Raw genomic sequence first — 15,302 nt, forward strand, 5'->3', positions numbered from 1 at the left:
TAATGACAACGATTCGGCGATTCGTTCCAATAGAGGCCGAGTCTTTTAGGGTTCGAATCTTGGGAGGTAAATTTTTTTTTCTATTTTTATATGTAAAAATACATAATAGAGTTTAAATAAGTTGAAAATGAAATGTCTTAAATGACTAGAAACCTTATAAGAGTTTTTTTTTTTTATTAGCATTTGCATATGTTCTCAATTCTCACTATTTTCAAAATAAATATCAATGATTAGACTGCTAAAATTTCTCAAAAAATCACGAAAATATATCAAGACTTTTCTTTTTTTTGTTAATTATTAATCTTTATCAGTAATTAAGACTTTCCTACGCTTGTTATAATAAAAAAAAATATGTAAAGTGTTTTAAAATACAATAATAGAGAGAAATAAATGATAAAATTTATTAAAATGTAATAAAAAAATTTTTTTTAAATTTTAAAACTTGAATGCAAATGCTAATAAAAAAAAAAACTCTTATAAGGTTTCTAGTCATTTAAGACATTTCATTTTCAACTTATTTAAACTCTATTATGTATTTTTACATATAAAAATAGAAAAAAAAATTTACCTCCCAAGATTCGAACCCTAAAAGACTCGGCCTCTATTGGAACGAATCGCCGAATCGTTGTCATTATCCTTAACCTATTATATACCATTGCTTACTTCAGAAGTAAATTTAAATACTAGATAGCATCATAAGCATTTTTAATTGCAAATATCTCAAAAATTATTGAGTAGTGGCTCCTATAACCATATATATTCGTAAAAAGGTAAGCAAAATCTATCATCTTGCAAAATTTGAACAAAATCCGAGAGGGCAAGACCTTGCGCTGTCCTTGTCAGTGGTGAAACTTAATAAAAAGTATCAGGTAAGAGAGTAATCATATTTTTTTAAATATATCTCAAAAAGTAAGGGAGATAAAATATTTTAGCACTGAACCTTTTTTGTAGCAAATAAAATTGTCTACAAAACATAATTAATACAAAATCGCTTTATCTCACTTACTTTTTGAGATATTTTCAAAAATGTAAGAAAAGGTGGGAATAGTTTTTTAATTTTTTAATATATCTCAAAAAGTAAGGGAGATAAAATATTTTAGTACTGAACCTTTTTTGTAGCAAATAAAATTGTCTACAAAACATAATTAATACAAAATCGCTTTATCTCGCTTACTTTTTGAGATATTTTCAAAAATGTAAGAAAAGGTGGGAATAGTTTTTTAATTTTTTTAATATATCTCAAAAAGTAAGGGAGATAAAATATTTTAGTACTGAACCTTTTTTGTAGCAAATAAAATTGTCTACAAAACATAATTAATACAAAATCGCTTTATCTCGCTTACTTTTTGAGATATTTTCAAAAATCTATCATGCTGTCACAGATGCGCGCGAGACTCTCGAGCTATAGAGAATATAGAAGAAAAAGAGAATATATTTAAGAAAAAGTATTTTAACGCGTTATACTGTTTACATTTGGACGAAACTAACATAGGTTGACTATCTCTCTTGCACGCATGTAAACTAAGAGTTTGCGCATGCGTGCCATGGCGAACTTCGTCACAATGAGTAAGAGCAGGATAGCTTCATTTTCTGTTTCTTTCTACAAAGGCGTAGGACTAAGGGAGTAATTACCTGTCTTTAAATTGGGATATTTCCTACAGGTAAATATTTATAAATATAAATTCAACACCAAAATTTAAAAAATAAATTAAAAATTCATATGAAAAAGAAATTTTTTTTTAAATAACCCGTTTTAAGCGAAATATCGAGCAAAAACCGTTTTCACCCCTTGATTTTTAATAGAAGGGATGAAAAAAAAAATTTTTTGTTTCCCTACGATTGTTCTTTGTAGTTTTTTAAAGATAATTAAAAAAAAAAATTTTTAAAAGTCCAATTTTTATATTTTTTATTGAATTTTCATTTTTTGAGTACTTTGAACCGTCGTAGGGGTGAAAGGGTGCGTTTTAGGGGAAAAATGGTCTGAGAGAGATAGGCCTAAAATTTTATGCTCTACAACTTTTATTTGAAACTTTTTTTTGATATTTTCAACATGTAATCCAAAAATCGTATTTTGGGGTAGTTTTTAATTTTTTTCACCCCTTTCCCGGTGGTTGAGAACTTTTTTACTTTGCCCACAGTTTTCTACGCATTTTTCTGATAATTTCCATATTTTTTCAGCCGTATAGCTCAAAAACCCGATTTCAGGGCTATTTTGACTGGACTAGTAAGATTTACCCACAATCTGGCAGCACAGACATCATCTGCATACGCCAGTGAGCAAATCCTCCTCCCTCTCACCTTAACCCAACCCCATCTTCCTTTCAACAGCTCCTCCTCTAAGTCTGCAATCAGGATTCCTAGAGGAATATAAAACCAAATTATAAAGAAAATATTTTGCCATAAAAAGGAGATTTATCATTGTGATGTCGACTTCTTTCGACATCCCAAACACACGGCAATGGATAACTTTCATTATGTGCAATCCCAGTGGCACAGGGAGAGGGTAAGATTTACCCACGATCTGGCAGCACAGAACTAAAGTCTCTGACAGCGATCCCATTCGAACGATAATTATCGTACGCGTACGATAATTTGAGGCTCTGTACGATCCAAAATTCGTGGCGTACGATCCATTTGGAATTTCGAAAACGTGATGATCCTCTTTTTTTTTTTTTAGTCAAACGTGTCCATGTGTTCGGACGACACGAGTCGCTTTCATAATGTGCCACTTCGTGGCCAACCGCCAACTTCGGTTACACTCGACTTCTTTCGACATCCCAAACACACGGACATGGAAAACTTTCATTGTTGCAATCCCAGTGGCACAGGGAGAGGGTAAGATTTACCCACGATCTGACAGCACTGTAGTGTACCACTCCGGCGTGCCCGCCAACTTCGGTTACACTCGACTTCTTTCGACATCCCAAACACACGACATGGATATCTTTCATTATGTGCAATCCCAGTGGCACAGGGAGAGGGTAAGATTTACCCACGTTCTGGCAGCACAGCTTTAGTTCGTCTGATTGACACAGGGGCGTAAAATTATCGTACACACCGGAAAATTATCGTACGCACAGGGAAAATTTTGAATTTGTACAATTTGTCGCATTGGATTTTCAAATTCTGAAAAAATTGTCCAAGTTCCAACTTTTTCAAAGTTGATGACCTTTTAGTCTTCAAGTTCAAAAAACCTATCGTAAAAACGGTAAATACGGCGTACGACAGGGAGAAAGCCAGATCGTACAGAGATCGTACACAGATCGTACAGTGGTGGTTCTCGAGATTTCGAATCAAAATCGAAAAAACGCAAATCGCAAATCGCTTGTTGAACCCTAACTTACCCGTTTGCAAAATTTGATGACTAAAAAAAAAGAAAAAGGTCATCAAGTTTTGAAAATTCCTAATTGGACAGAAAATCGAAAATGATCGTACAGGCTGAATTTTGGATCGTACAAGGCTTTAAATTATCGTACGAATGGGATCGCTGAGCACCACCACCAGTGATCCCAGAGACTTTAGTTCGTCTGATTGACACAGGGGCGTAAAATTATCGTACGCCCCGGGAAAATTTGAAATCCGACAATTTCTCGGACGAGATTTTCAAAATGTGGAAAAAGTGTCCAAGTTCCAACTTTTTCAAAGTTGATGACCTTTTTTTTTTTTTACTCACCAAGTTCAAAACCCTATCATAAAAACGATAAAAACGGTGGTCCGCAGGGACCTAGACTTGTTCGTACAGAGATCGTACACGGATCGTACACGAATCATACACGGATCGTACACGGATCGTGGTGGTGGTGGTGGTAGGGGTGGTGATGCACGATGCACCTTTCCAAAATTTGTTGACTAAAAGAAAAAAAAAAGGTCATCAAGTTTTCGAAATTCCAAATGGATAGTACACCACGAATTTTGGATCGTACAGGGCCTCAAATTATCGTACGCGTACGATAATTATCGTATCGAATGGGATCACTCACCACCACGATCCGTGTACGGTCTGTGTACGATCTGTATATGAGCAAGTATTTCTCCGTTTTTACGATAGGATTTTGAAAATCTCGTCCGAGAAATTAACCTATCCATTAAATCGGATTTCAAATTTTTCCCGGGGCGTACGATAATTTTACGCCCCTGTGTCGATCAGACGAACTAAAGTCTCTGGGATCACTGCTTGCGATACATTACGATTGTCCTCCTTATATCTAGCCTCCATGGAAGAAAGGTTAGAAGAACAACTAAAGATTTAATAATTTGTGATTTTCGATATAACAATGATAAAGAGAAATAAACCTACATTGTCGTTTCTTTTGTTATAGGTAACTAATAATTAATAATTAAGTTTGTACATATCATATTTTTTATAATAAATAAAATATCTTTTGTTATACAACAAAATTTGGTTTACCCATAGAGAGAATAATTATCCCTTATATATGTATATATATATATATATTTTATGTAAATGTAAAATCACGAGTTCAAATTTAATTTTGTTGCAATGGTAAATAGAGATTTGATAAAAATAGATAGAAAATTTAATTGGAAAGTGCATCTGCGAATTGGACGGTTTATATGTCAGGCTATTGTATCACTTGATTCTATGATTATTATAGTTTTCTTCTTGTCACAGGTGATCATCTTTAGATTTAACCAAAAATCTTTGAGATTTTCTTTTATTTAAACATTCTGAATGACTAGTTTGTAAAATATATAATATGTATAAGTGCATTTCTGAAGACACACACATGTTCTTATACACTAAAAATTAAATATAATTATTTAAAATTTTATTACAATATAATTTTACTATATATACTGTCAAAAAATACTCTATTCTAGATAATTTTGGTTGCGCGAATAATGGACTTGTGAGTTTCTATTTACTTCTTTATTCTTTCCTTTTATGTAGGTACCGTACTTACCAATTGTCGATCAGTAAGTATCCATAAAATCATTATCTATTCTACTATCAACAACGTGTTGTTAGAATTTTTAAAACGATTCCTTTCATACTACTTTAGTCTATGGTTTATTTCGTACTTTAATTTGTTTGGTCAATACGAGAAATTTTATTAAAATAGATCATGTTTAAAATAGTGATACGTGCTATTATACCAAGGAAAGTGTCAAATGAAATATCAACTAAAACAACGTGTGACATTTTATCACGAAAACTTTCTGTTGATTATAAAAATAATTTCAGAGGTTATGGTAGTGTATATTCTACAAAACACATAAATAGAAATAATAATTTGTTTTATCATGTACCACTTTTCTTCTGTAGTTCAAACGTTGATCATATGAACTTAGAGTGAGTATACATATATATGTAAACTAATCAAAATCTATATTACCTTATAATTAAATTTTCATTTATACATTTGCAGCAAAAGTCTTACTCTTGTTGAGTTTGAAAAGATTTCAGATGCAACTCTTGAATCCTTGACTGAATATTTTGATGAATTGATAGAAGAAGCTGTAGAATTGGAAGATGCAGATGTTTCTTATGGAGTATGTGTTAAAGTTATTGATTAAAGTGGGGATTAAGCGTACAATAAGTCTGTGAAAAGAAAAAGATTTGTATTTTCTACAGTATTAATTGTAATACAATATTTATGTTTACATATTACACATTAACATATTAGTAGTAAAGTAATATAAATAAACACAAATTAATTATAATATTTTACAACTTATACTTAAATATTCGTCGATTGGGGTGAAATTTCACTGAGATATAAGTATTCGTACATCTTCTTTACAATTAATATAAATATAATTGTTAGCATTTCATAAAATTCCCCTTTTGGAAAATAACTGTATCTAATCTGTAATAATTGAAATGTAATAATTTACTAATCGAATAATATTCAAGTCTTGTAAGTTACAAAATACTATAATTAACTTTTTTTCATTTATATTACTCATTATTAATGTTAGTAACTATATATAGTTAGTAACTTAATATATATGTGTATTGTATTACAATCAATAATGTAGAAAATAGAAATGTTTTTTTTTTACAGACTTACTGTACGAAAACTTTTGTCCCCAAACTGTAAATAATGTAAGAAGAACATGTGAAATTGGTGCAAAAATAATTGCTGTGATTTTTAGATAATAAGTAAAATTATTATTTAATTTACTTATATCTTTAGATATAAGTAAAATTGTTATTTATAAAACTATTATCTAAAATTATAATCTAATTATTATCTAATTATCTATATAATAAGTAAAATTATTATTAAGGCAGTGAAGTTAGGGATAACAGTACAAAGTCCTAATAATAAGAAAAAGAAGAAGAAGAAGTAAAATTATAAAAACTGTAATGATTTTTTGCATCAATTTAAAATATATATATTGCTTAGTTGTTATTTTTATAATTACAAATATTTACTTTAGGACGGAGTACTGACCGTGAAATTTGGTAATCCATATGGTACATACGTTATAAATAGACAGACTCCAAACAGGCAAATTTGGCTTTCTTCTCCAACGTCTGGACCAAAACGTTACGATTTTGTAAAGGGTAAATGGGTCTATAAATACGATGATAAAACTTTACACGAGCTTTTAAATAATGAAGTATCAACTATTGTAAAAAAGGAAGTATCTTTTGACAAATGCTTTTACAGTGGTAAAGAATAGTATAATTATATCAGTATATATTGAAATACTTTTAATCACTTAAATACTTAAAACTGCCAATTTTAACCCTTTCATTTAATTATTTCAATGTAAATTTGTAAGGAATAATAATCGCAAAAGAGTTAAAAAAGATTTATTCAAAAAATAGATATGCCTAATAGAATATTATAAATACATTTAAATAATATTTTAGATAATTTGATGAACATATAAAAAAAACTAAATGTAAGTACCTTAAAAAGATATTGTAATTCTATTCCGTATTTTTTTTAGTTATTTATTGCATAGTATAATTTTAAATAATAATAATAATACACCTATTCAAGATACACTTACAAGATCTGATATAAAGTTGTACACTTTTTATTTATTGGAAATGTAAATATAATATATTATTAATAAATCGATTGAAATGTATTTTTCGATAAAGAAAAAGGATTTAATTTTCTGATAGATAACAACCATGGAGATTATGGAAGATGGGAGCTTAGTAGATCGCGTTAGAATTTTATTGCAACGGGACATGCAATATTATCAGGTAACGATTAAAACGAATCAATAATAGATCATTATTTTTATAATGTCTCATTTAGATAAATCACATTTATGGTAATTAACGAAATATGTGGTAGTACCCATTTATCATTTATTATTAGTCCTTTTAAATTTAATCGGCTAGCATCACATTTAAATATCGCACCATTATCATTCGGCAAACATTACTTACACGAATTACCACGAAATTCAAATTAATGCTGCTTATTATTGAAAATTAAATAATTTCAAATACGTGCGGTTAATGCTAACGAACTCGTTCATTTTCGGAAGCGTTGCATGCGATATAATTTTATTCAACGTGACAAAACTTTTCGAAAATGAGCTTACTTATTTTTTCTTATTTGCTTTATTTATATAAATATATTGCTGAAATTTTTAATAATAAAAAAAATACTCTACAATATTATACATCCAACTGGTTTTATTTTTACACGTTTATAAATTTTGTGAAATGTGTGTGTGTGTATGTATGAGAGGATAAAGTACTGAATTTAAATCTAGTTACTTTGTAAAAAATAAAAAAGAAGTTGGATTTAAGTTTGACTATAAATTATTGATCGTAAAACATAGGATCACGTATATTTTAGCCAAAGCTTTGTCGCACAAAAGTTGTTTTGGCTTGTACGTTGAATATATAATGTATGCATTTTCGAGTCTAAACAACCCCTATGCCGTCTTTAACAAAGGTAGTGCACTCGGACGTAGAGCGTGTAATTAAATCAGCACGCTTGCCATCGTACGTTTAAATAAGCTACCCTTACCTTTATCCTAGTTCATATCTCGTTTATGTTCACAATTAATTGTAAGTCATTTAAGTTTTTATTGTTAACATTTATTAACGTTAAACGACCGAGATTGTTTAGATGGCTTTATGAATGCTATGATAAACAAACGTAACACACACGAAATAATATATTATATAATTGGACCAAGTTATGTATTATAGATGGACATTAATGAAAATGATCGAGCAAATAATTATTAGCCTTAAATTTTGATTCAAAATAATGATCATACAATTATAGAGACATTTAAAGTGTTGATTATAATTTGTATTAATTTGTGGATTACTTAATTCTTACATAATTTGATCCAAATAAATGATATAGAAATTCCAGCATTAAAAAAAGAACAAAAATAAAGAAATAGGATTTTTTTTCAACGATGAAATTTAAATGCAAAATGCAAATATACGCATGTTTAGGAGATGCAGACCGTGCTAAGGGAAGCTTTGTGCATTCGTGTTAGCGGTGGAAAGCTTGATTTTCCAAGGCATGCTTCATTCGCAGCAATTAAGATCGTTATGTGGTGGGAGGCTGAATTTCTGATCACTTTTAAACGGTCTTCGGGATTAAGTACCGTTAAATGTAAAAATTTAACGGAACTCGAGGCTAACGATGGTGTCGTTAAAAACGTTCAACCATCTGAATTTATACTTATGGTTGTTGATACGGCTGATCAATTGCTCGGTATATACGTAATATTTATTTATTTTACATTATTTTGTGTCCAATACATTCATTATATTCTATTATGAATAATTCGTTTTTTTTTTTATAAAAATGATCGTTTAACTTATGTATTTATTATCTCGAATAATATTAATTCGATTTAACAAATATGTAACAACAATCTTTGTTTACATTATAGAATATATTTTTTTAGAACATTTGCATACGTTGATACAGGAATGTTTAGATCATGCAGATTTGACCGTACTTACGGCTACTTTAGGAGCCGCATCATTGATACGAAATTGTCTTTGGTGTTACAATCAACATGTCAAAAATGTTGTCTCTCCAGGTTCAAGGTACTCCCTATCTTCATACTTTTGCTTTATCCTTAATACTTTAGATACACGACGTGTTAATACTTTCCTTATGCTTTTCTTTTTTTTGTTCTTATTGTTTTATCAAATACCAAGCGAAAAAATAAATAATTGTTACAAATCTTATCACGAAATGGCGGAAGCTGTTGCCGAGAGGCTTCTTGATTTACATTGTCGTTTAATCTCTTTATACATACTCAATGAAGCTGATTCACTTGGTTGGAATAGTAATAAATCGTTTTTTGAAAGAGAAAGATGTTCATTTGTAATACAAATGTGGTGGCTTTATATGCAAGGTAACAATTAAAAATAAATAAAAAATAAAACAAGAAAGAAAATATCATATAAGTATAAAATCAAATTGTTTAAGGAACAAAAGCAGATTTATGGGAAACCGTACCACCGCAAATGGCTCAACGCGTATTCACGGGAATGTTAAACGAGTCTCTGTCAATCATCGTAACTCGATTCATTTATGTATGACTTAGAAAGAAAAAGAAAAAAAGAAATTGAATTTTGAATTTTATTGGGGTAATAATTAATTTTTCATTTTGATATACAACCCTCTTTTATATATTTTAGGGTCGACCTACGTTAGCTCGATCCGAACAATTTTGGACAGACGCTTTCAATGTACTATGTTGCACCGGATATCTAAGTTTAGCTGCTTGCACCGAAAGTGAAGAGATGATAGGTGTCAGATCTAATAAATTACCAACAATTATAAGGGATGTTCATGCCAAATGTAACGAGTTACTTGTTTGCCTTTTATTTCGTGGTACACCATTGGAAGATTTGTATCAAGTAAGATATTATATCCTACTTTAATATTATCATACTTTTTTTTTATCCTGAATAAGAAATTTTCTTCATAAATATATATATATTTCATTTATATATATGTAAATAATTAATTTCGAAAATTTGTGAAAAAAAAATAGAATTGAAATTTATTAAGAATATCAATAACAATGTTACGAACAATGTTGATTATTTGTTAATTTAAATATTTAATAACATTTGTCAAGTATACTTACCAACTTTGAGTGGGTTTTAAAGGTTTATAATAAAACATAGAAACAATTTATTTTCGATCGAATTTCTTATAAGTTTTTAACGTTTTTCTTAAATTTCTAAGGCTTTTCGTAATGGATTAGAAAATTTACAAGTTTTGCAACCAAGACGTGGTCCTTCACCATGGGTACTTGTATGCATTCCACGTTTATTGGGTACATCAGATTTAGATGTACACGTAAAGGAATTATCAGAAGATAAAATCGTGATTATTGAATTGAATATTCTTAGAAATCAACCACAACCCAATTGGACACAATTAATGAAAGTAATGAACGAGTCTTCTTTGTTATTTAAAAAACAAAAACAAAAAAATTTTTGAATTTAATCAACCATAGAATATATTTTCTCAATTAGGTGTTGTCAATGAACAATAACGTGGTAGCAAAATTATTATTAAATACGTTGGTACGTAAATGCATCGGTTTTACTTCAGAAGAAGAAAATTTTACAATGACGAAAGTGAAATCAACTAACAACAAAGATGGAAATAATAAAAACGAAAAAATCAAGACAAATTGCGATGGATTTTTGTGCAGCGAGTCGAGTTGTAAAAAATTAGCAAAAATATCAACGAATTTAGGACTTTTCAGTTTGACATATATTCTTGCGGTTAGCGTTAATGAACCCGAAGATGTAATTATACCAGCTTTGAAGCAGGATCCTAATTGGGCTAATTATCTCGATAGGCAACAGGTATTCATCAAATATAACGAGCTCCTGAATTATTTTCTGATTATCGTTTAATTTTATATTCCTTTTTTTCCTTTCCTTTTCATTTCTTACCTTTTCATTACTTTCCTTTTCTTTTATCTTTCTTTCTTTTCGATTCAAAGGTTTGGAATCAATCGAGACCACCATGGTTAAACGCACTTTTGGTACCTTTAAAAACTATGATGCCAGCAATCGTAGATACCCTTTTGGATGCCGTCAAAGTACTTATTATCAATCAAATATGTATTACTTACTATTATTAGGGTGAATTAAAAGTTCTTGCGTTTTTTATTTAATATTTTCAGAATAAATTTTTGCAAAAACATTTCATTATGCAGTTTATAACACAATAAACGCACGAACTAATATTATTATCATTATTATTAGGTTGGGGAAAAAGTAATCCATTATTTTTTCGTTAGATGACTTTAGTTATCGATTTCTCGCAAAATATCAATCAAACAATTTTAAATTTATCCTTGCTAGAAAGGTGACATTTAGAGCTAAAAAAAATTCCTTTACCATTTTTTGTTTGGTCTATTCAATTGTGATTTACAGGGTGTTCAAAATAAAAGTCAACAAAGAGAAAATTCCGTACATTTCACACTTTTTCTTTTCTAAAGACGAAAATTCAAGCTAGGCGGGTGAAATTGTAAATGGTGCTTACTCTCTCAATACTGTAACAGATAATTACGTGCAATTTTGGTTTCGTCGATTCCGTTCAGGTATTTTTGATGTTAAAGATGCACCTCGCACAGGCTGGCCTATCGTCGAAAATGTCGATAAAATCACAGAAATAATCGAAGTTGACCAGCTTCTTAGTAGTTGTAGCATTGCCCAGGAGCTAAAGATCGACCATAAAACAGTTTTAAACCATTTGTGCAAAGCTGGATTCAAAAAGAAGCTCGGTGTTTGAGTGTCATACCAATTAACACCAAAAAACATGATGCATCGAATTTCCATCTGCGAAGCCTTGGCCAAACGGAATGAAATCGACCCATTTCTTAAACGGATGGTGACTGGGGATGAGAAATGGGTCACATACGACAATATTGTGCGAAAACGATCGTGGTCAAAGCGCGATGAAGCAGCTCAAACGGTAGCCAAACCAGGACTAACGGCCAGGAAGGTTCTACTGTGCATTTGGTGGGACTGGAAAGGAATCATTTATTATGAGTTGCTTAAATATGGCCAAACACTAAATTCGGATCTTTACTGTCAACAACTGGATCATTTAAAGCAAGCGATTGACCAGAAACGGCCAGAATTGGCCAAAAGGAGAGGTGTTGTGTTTGATCAGAACAACGTCAGGTAACACATGACTATAGTGACTTCCCAGAACCTCCAGGAGGTTGGTTTAGAAATTTGGATGCATCCATCATATAGACCAGACCTTACACTAAGCGATTATCATCTTTTTGTTGCACTGCAAAACTTTCTTATTGATAAGAAATTGACATTAAAAGGAGATTGTAAAAATCGATCACAAGAGTTTTTCGCAAATAGAGACCAAGACTTTTATGAGACAGGCATTATGAAGCTACCTTTAAAACGTTAATAAATTAACGAACAAAACTGTGCATATTTGATCAAAATCAGACAACCAGAAGTATGTTAAATAAAGGTTTGAAGTTAACGTAAAAATAATGGATAACTTTTTCCCCAACCTAATATTATTAATATCTTAATAAATAGGAGACTATAATATGTATTACTTTTAAACAGACAGGAGCAAGCATGTATCAAGCTATGTCCTTAGCATTAGCTTGTTTTACCGAATTACACGTGACCACACCAATATCAATTTTGCGAACAGCACTAGCACTTAACAACAATGTACCAGCTCGTTGTCATCCATTGGGTAATTCCGTACTTTTACAAATATTTTCCGCTGCCCTTTATTCCACGTTTCTCGAAATAGCAGCTAATAATCAAACGGGCGTACTACAAAGTAGTACAATTTCGATGGACGTCAATTTGGAGTCAGGCTCATTTAATCCCCACGATAAAATTGCTGCATCAAATGCATTGGCTGAAGCAATATGTAGCATAGACGAGGATAACAAACACACGGCCCAAATAGATCATTTTTCGCAAACCATCGAAGATAGGTAAATATAAATGAAATAAGTTTACAATTATTAAATTAGGGTGAATTAAAAGTTCCTGCATTCTTTTGTTTTCTTTTTTAACCCCTTCAGACCTAAATTTTTTTTCGTTTAAGAAGAAATTATTTTTATACTAAAATTGACATTCATATGAATGAAAGTAACAATATACTTTTTATTTATTTATTTATAATTTGTAAATGTACATTTTGATGGACGCAAAATTTGTAACATTGAGGAGATCCTGAGAAATATTTGTATAATAAATATACATAAAGTATTATGTAAATTACAATGTGCATAGAGACCGAAGGGGTTAAATTAATATTTCCAAAATAAATTTTACAAAAAAATACAATCCCCGTTATGCAGTTTCAAAGTAAAGTTTCAAAACAATAGACGCAATAAAACTTTGGATTCACCCTAATATTATCAAATAACAATAATAATAATAATAATTGAATGTACAGCGTTAAAGCAGTGGATCAAAATCCAAGATGCGACAAATTGAAAAATATGACACGCATCGTAGAAACTTACACTGACGAATTGTTGCTCACCAAAACAGGAAGACAATCATTAAAAGTTAGTTTAAGTTCCAGTAATATTATTTACCACCCCCTACTCACCCTTTATATCAATTTCCTTTATACAGTAATATAGTAGAATTTTTTTATGTTTTTCTTGTTTATCATACAGATAACACACGAGTATCTATTATGTGCTTCCGATTGGGTGCTGAACAGGCTGAGAAACGGAGGGAGTTGTTACGCACAACCGGATTTAATCGATTTCTCCGAAATTCCATTGAAGGCAAAACCGTTAACCCATATCATGTTCCACATCGAAGATACAGATTTTGATCAAGTAGGTAGAGATCATTCGTGCGAATAGTAAAAGGCGAGATGATGATGATGATATACTGATTAGTTGCATGAGAGGACAAGAATTATAATCATCAGAGGGGTGCACGTTATTATATTTTAATACGTCATATACTGATATCGATTTAAAAGATTATAGTCAATATACAAATATTCTTAATAATATTATAAATAAATCTCGCATAGACATGGTTGAAGAGATTTCCCTTTTTTTGTGCTTTTTTCTTCTTTTTTGTTTTGTTTTCTTTAAATAATATAAATCTCACACATTATTTATACATTTAAATTATCTTTATAGTATATTATAAATTCAAAGTTAGAATTTTTTATTGTGGTAAATTAAAAACTTTTTCAATCAATAAATTTCTTTTTCGAAACTTACACACCACGCATATTCCGCGTTTAATAAAAGAACGAGAGATTTCTTTTTTTTTGTTATTATTATATTTAATTTTTTCGTTCGAAGCTGAAATTTATTCATAGAAATTAAAATAAGACTAAACGAAAGTTTCATTGTAGTATTTCTTATGGTGCCAAAAACGAGAGATTTCTTTTTTTTTTTGGTATTATTATATTTAACTTTTTGTGCTCGAAGCTGAAATTTATTCATTGAAATTAAAATAAGACTAAACGAAAGTATTTCTCCCTTGTGACATTATTTCTTACTGTGCCAAAGTAAATCTTTGTTACTTACAGTTTTTAACTAATTACGAGTCAACGAATTGGAAAAAGGTATTGACAATGCCATTATCCGTGAGCTTGGAACGAGCTCGTAACCAAATCCTCGCTCGTCCAGAATTTAAGAATATTGGGGAACTTTCGCAGGAGGAGAGAGAAGTGGTCAATTCAATTAAACGGATTTGCTCTTCCGTAAGATCTGCACGTTTTAAATAAAAGAACAAAATTTTCCCCTCTACCCTCCCCCTTCACTCCTCTCCCCTCTTAGGGAATCGAGAAAAATAATTTCATTTATATATTCGTCGTCGTCTTATATGTATTTACTTCACAAATGACTTTTTAATATACAGTTTTTTTTTTTTAAATAAGTAAAAAACAAGATTGAACGAACGATATTCGTTGTAGTAAACTCAATTTAATTAATTAATATTTTATTTATATCTTGAAATAATTTCAAATCAAGGATATTTAAAAAAGAAAACAGTCTGAACAATTTTATTTCTTTTTGCCTTCGTTTTTTTCAACTTCTTTATTATCATAATAGAATTTTGAATGTTTGACGATAAAATTACGTTTTTTTTTTAAATTTTTTTTAATTTTTTTTTCCGAATATATCACTACTGAAACGTCGTATATAATTTTTGGAAGGACGTTGGTTGCTATGTCTTACAATTAGGAAAAAATAAACTTAAAATAATAATTATACCAACATGTTACTGCTGTTTTTAAAAATTAATTCAAACACTGATAACACCTTTTTTAATCATTCTTCTATTTTTGATACATTTTTCTTATTTTTTTTTT

General features: G+C 30.1%; 2 protein-coding genes and 1 long non-coding RNA gene across 10 annotated transcripts; all 3 read left to right on the forward strand.

Annotated features, from left to right (window-relative positions):
* Window positions 1-496: 496 nt before the first annotated feature.
* On the forward strand, window positions 497-4,398 carry LOC149031508 (uncharacterized). Its single transcript, XR_016177740.1, has 2 exons — window positions 497-1,661; window positions 2,179-4,398. It is a non-coding gene; the product is annotated as an uncharacterized LOC149031508 (long non-coding RNA).
* A 587-nt stretch (window positions 4,399-4,985) lies between these two features.
* Window positions 4,986-6,841, forward strand: fh (frataxin). Its single transcript, XM_015333500.2, has 3 exons — window positions 4,986-5,314; window positions 5,391-5,514; window positions 6,409-6,841. Exons 1-3 carry the CDS (start codon window positions 5,088-5,090, stop codon window positions 6,652-6,654), a joined length of 597 nt encoding a protein of 198 aa, XP_015188986.1. The 5' UTR covers window positions 4,986-5,087; the 3' UTR covers window positions 6,655-6,841.
* Window positions 6,409-15,113, forward strand: LOC107073068 (uncharacterized). Of its 8 annotated transcripts, XM_089175910.1 has the most exons (14): window positions 6,868-6,879; window positions 7,109-7,192; window positions 8,417-8,681; window positions 8,878-9,022; window positions 9,137-9,336; window positions 9,411-9,517; window positions 9,623-9,844; window positions 10,179-10,382; window positions 10,472-10,810; window positions 10,951-11,049; window positions 12,554-12,939; window positions 13,407-13,521; window positions 13,636-13,803; window positions 14,517-15,113. In XM_089175910.1, exons 2-14 carry the CDS (start codon window positions 7,118-7,120, stop codon window positions 14,712-14,714), a joined length of 2,523 nt encoding a protein of 840 aa, XP_089032036.1. In that variant the 5' UTR covers window positions 6,868-6,879; window positions 7,109-7,117; the 3' UTR covers window positions 14,715-15,113. The 8 variants fall into 8 exon arrangements, with proteins under 8 accessions (XP_089032035.1, XP_015188984.1, XP_089032037.1 ...); XM_089175909.1 differs by lacking the exon at window positions 6,868-6,879 and adding an exon at window positions 6,409-6,535 and having other exon boundaries at window positions 8,878-9,336; XM_015333498.2 differs by lacking the exons at window positions 6,868-6,879; window positions 8,417-8,681 and adding an exon at window positions 6,409-6,535 and having other exon boundaries at window positions 8,901-9,022.
* Window positions 15,114-15,302: the final 189 nt, after the last annotated feature.

Source organism: Polistes dominula, unplaced genomic scaffold (genome assembly GCF_049000335.1).
Source record: "Polistes dominula isolate Pdom_NZ unplaced genomic scaffold, Pdom_raw_medaka contig_19, whole genome shotgun sequence".
Classification (NCBI taxonomy): domain Eukaryota; kingdom Metazoa; phylum Arthropoda; class Insecta; order Hymenoptera; family Vespidae; genus Polistes; species Polistes dominula.

Bases quoted from the DNA above. Each gene is read 5' to 3' on its own strand.
- fh (XM_015333500.2), top strand. From the start codon at position 5,088: ATGTTTAAAATAGTGATACGTGCTATTATACCAAGGAAAGTGTCAAAT. The intron at 5,315-5,390 runs GTGAGTATACAT...ATACATTTGCAG, and splicing joins GTTGATCATATGAACTTAGA to CAAAAGTCTTACTCTTGTTG. The intron at 5,515-6,408 runs GTATGTGTTAAA...TATTTACTTTAG, and splicing joins ATGCAGATGTTTCTTATGGA to GACGGAGTACTGACCGTGAA.
- LOC107073068 (XM_089175909.1), top strand. From the start codon at position 7,118: ATGGAGATTATGGAAGATGGGAGCTTAGTAGATCGCGTTAGAATTTTA. The intron at 9,337-9,410 runs GTAACAATTAAA...AAATTGTTTAAG, and splicing joins GTGGTGGCTTTATATGCAAG to GAACAAAAGCAGATTTATGG. The intron at 12,940-13,406 runs GTAAATATAAAT...TTGAATGTACAG, and splicing joins TCGCAAACCATCGAAGATAG to CGTTAAAGCAGTGGATCAAA.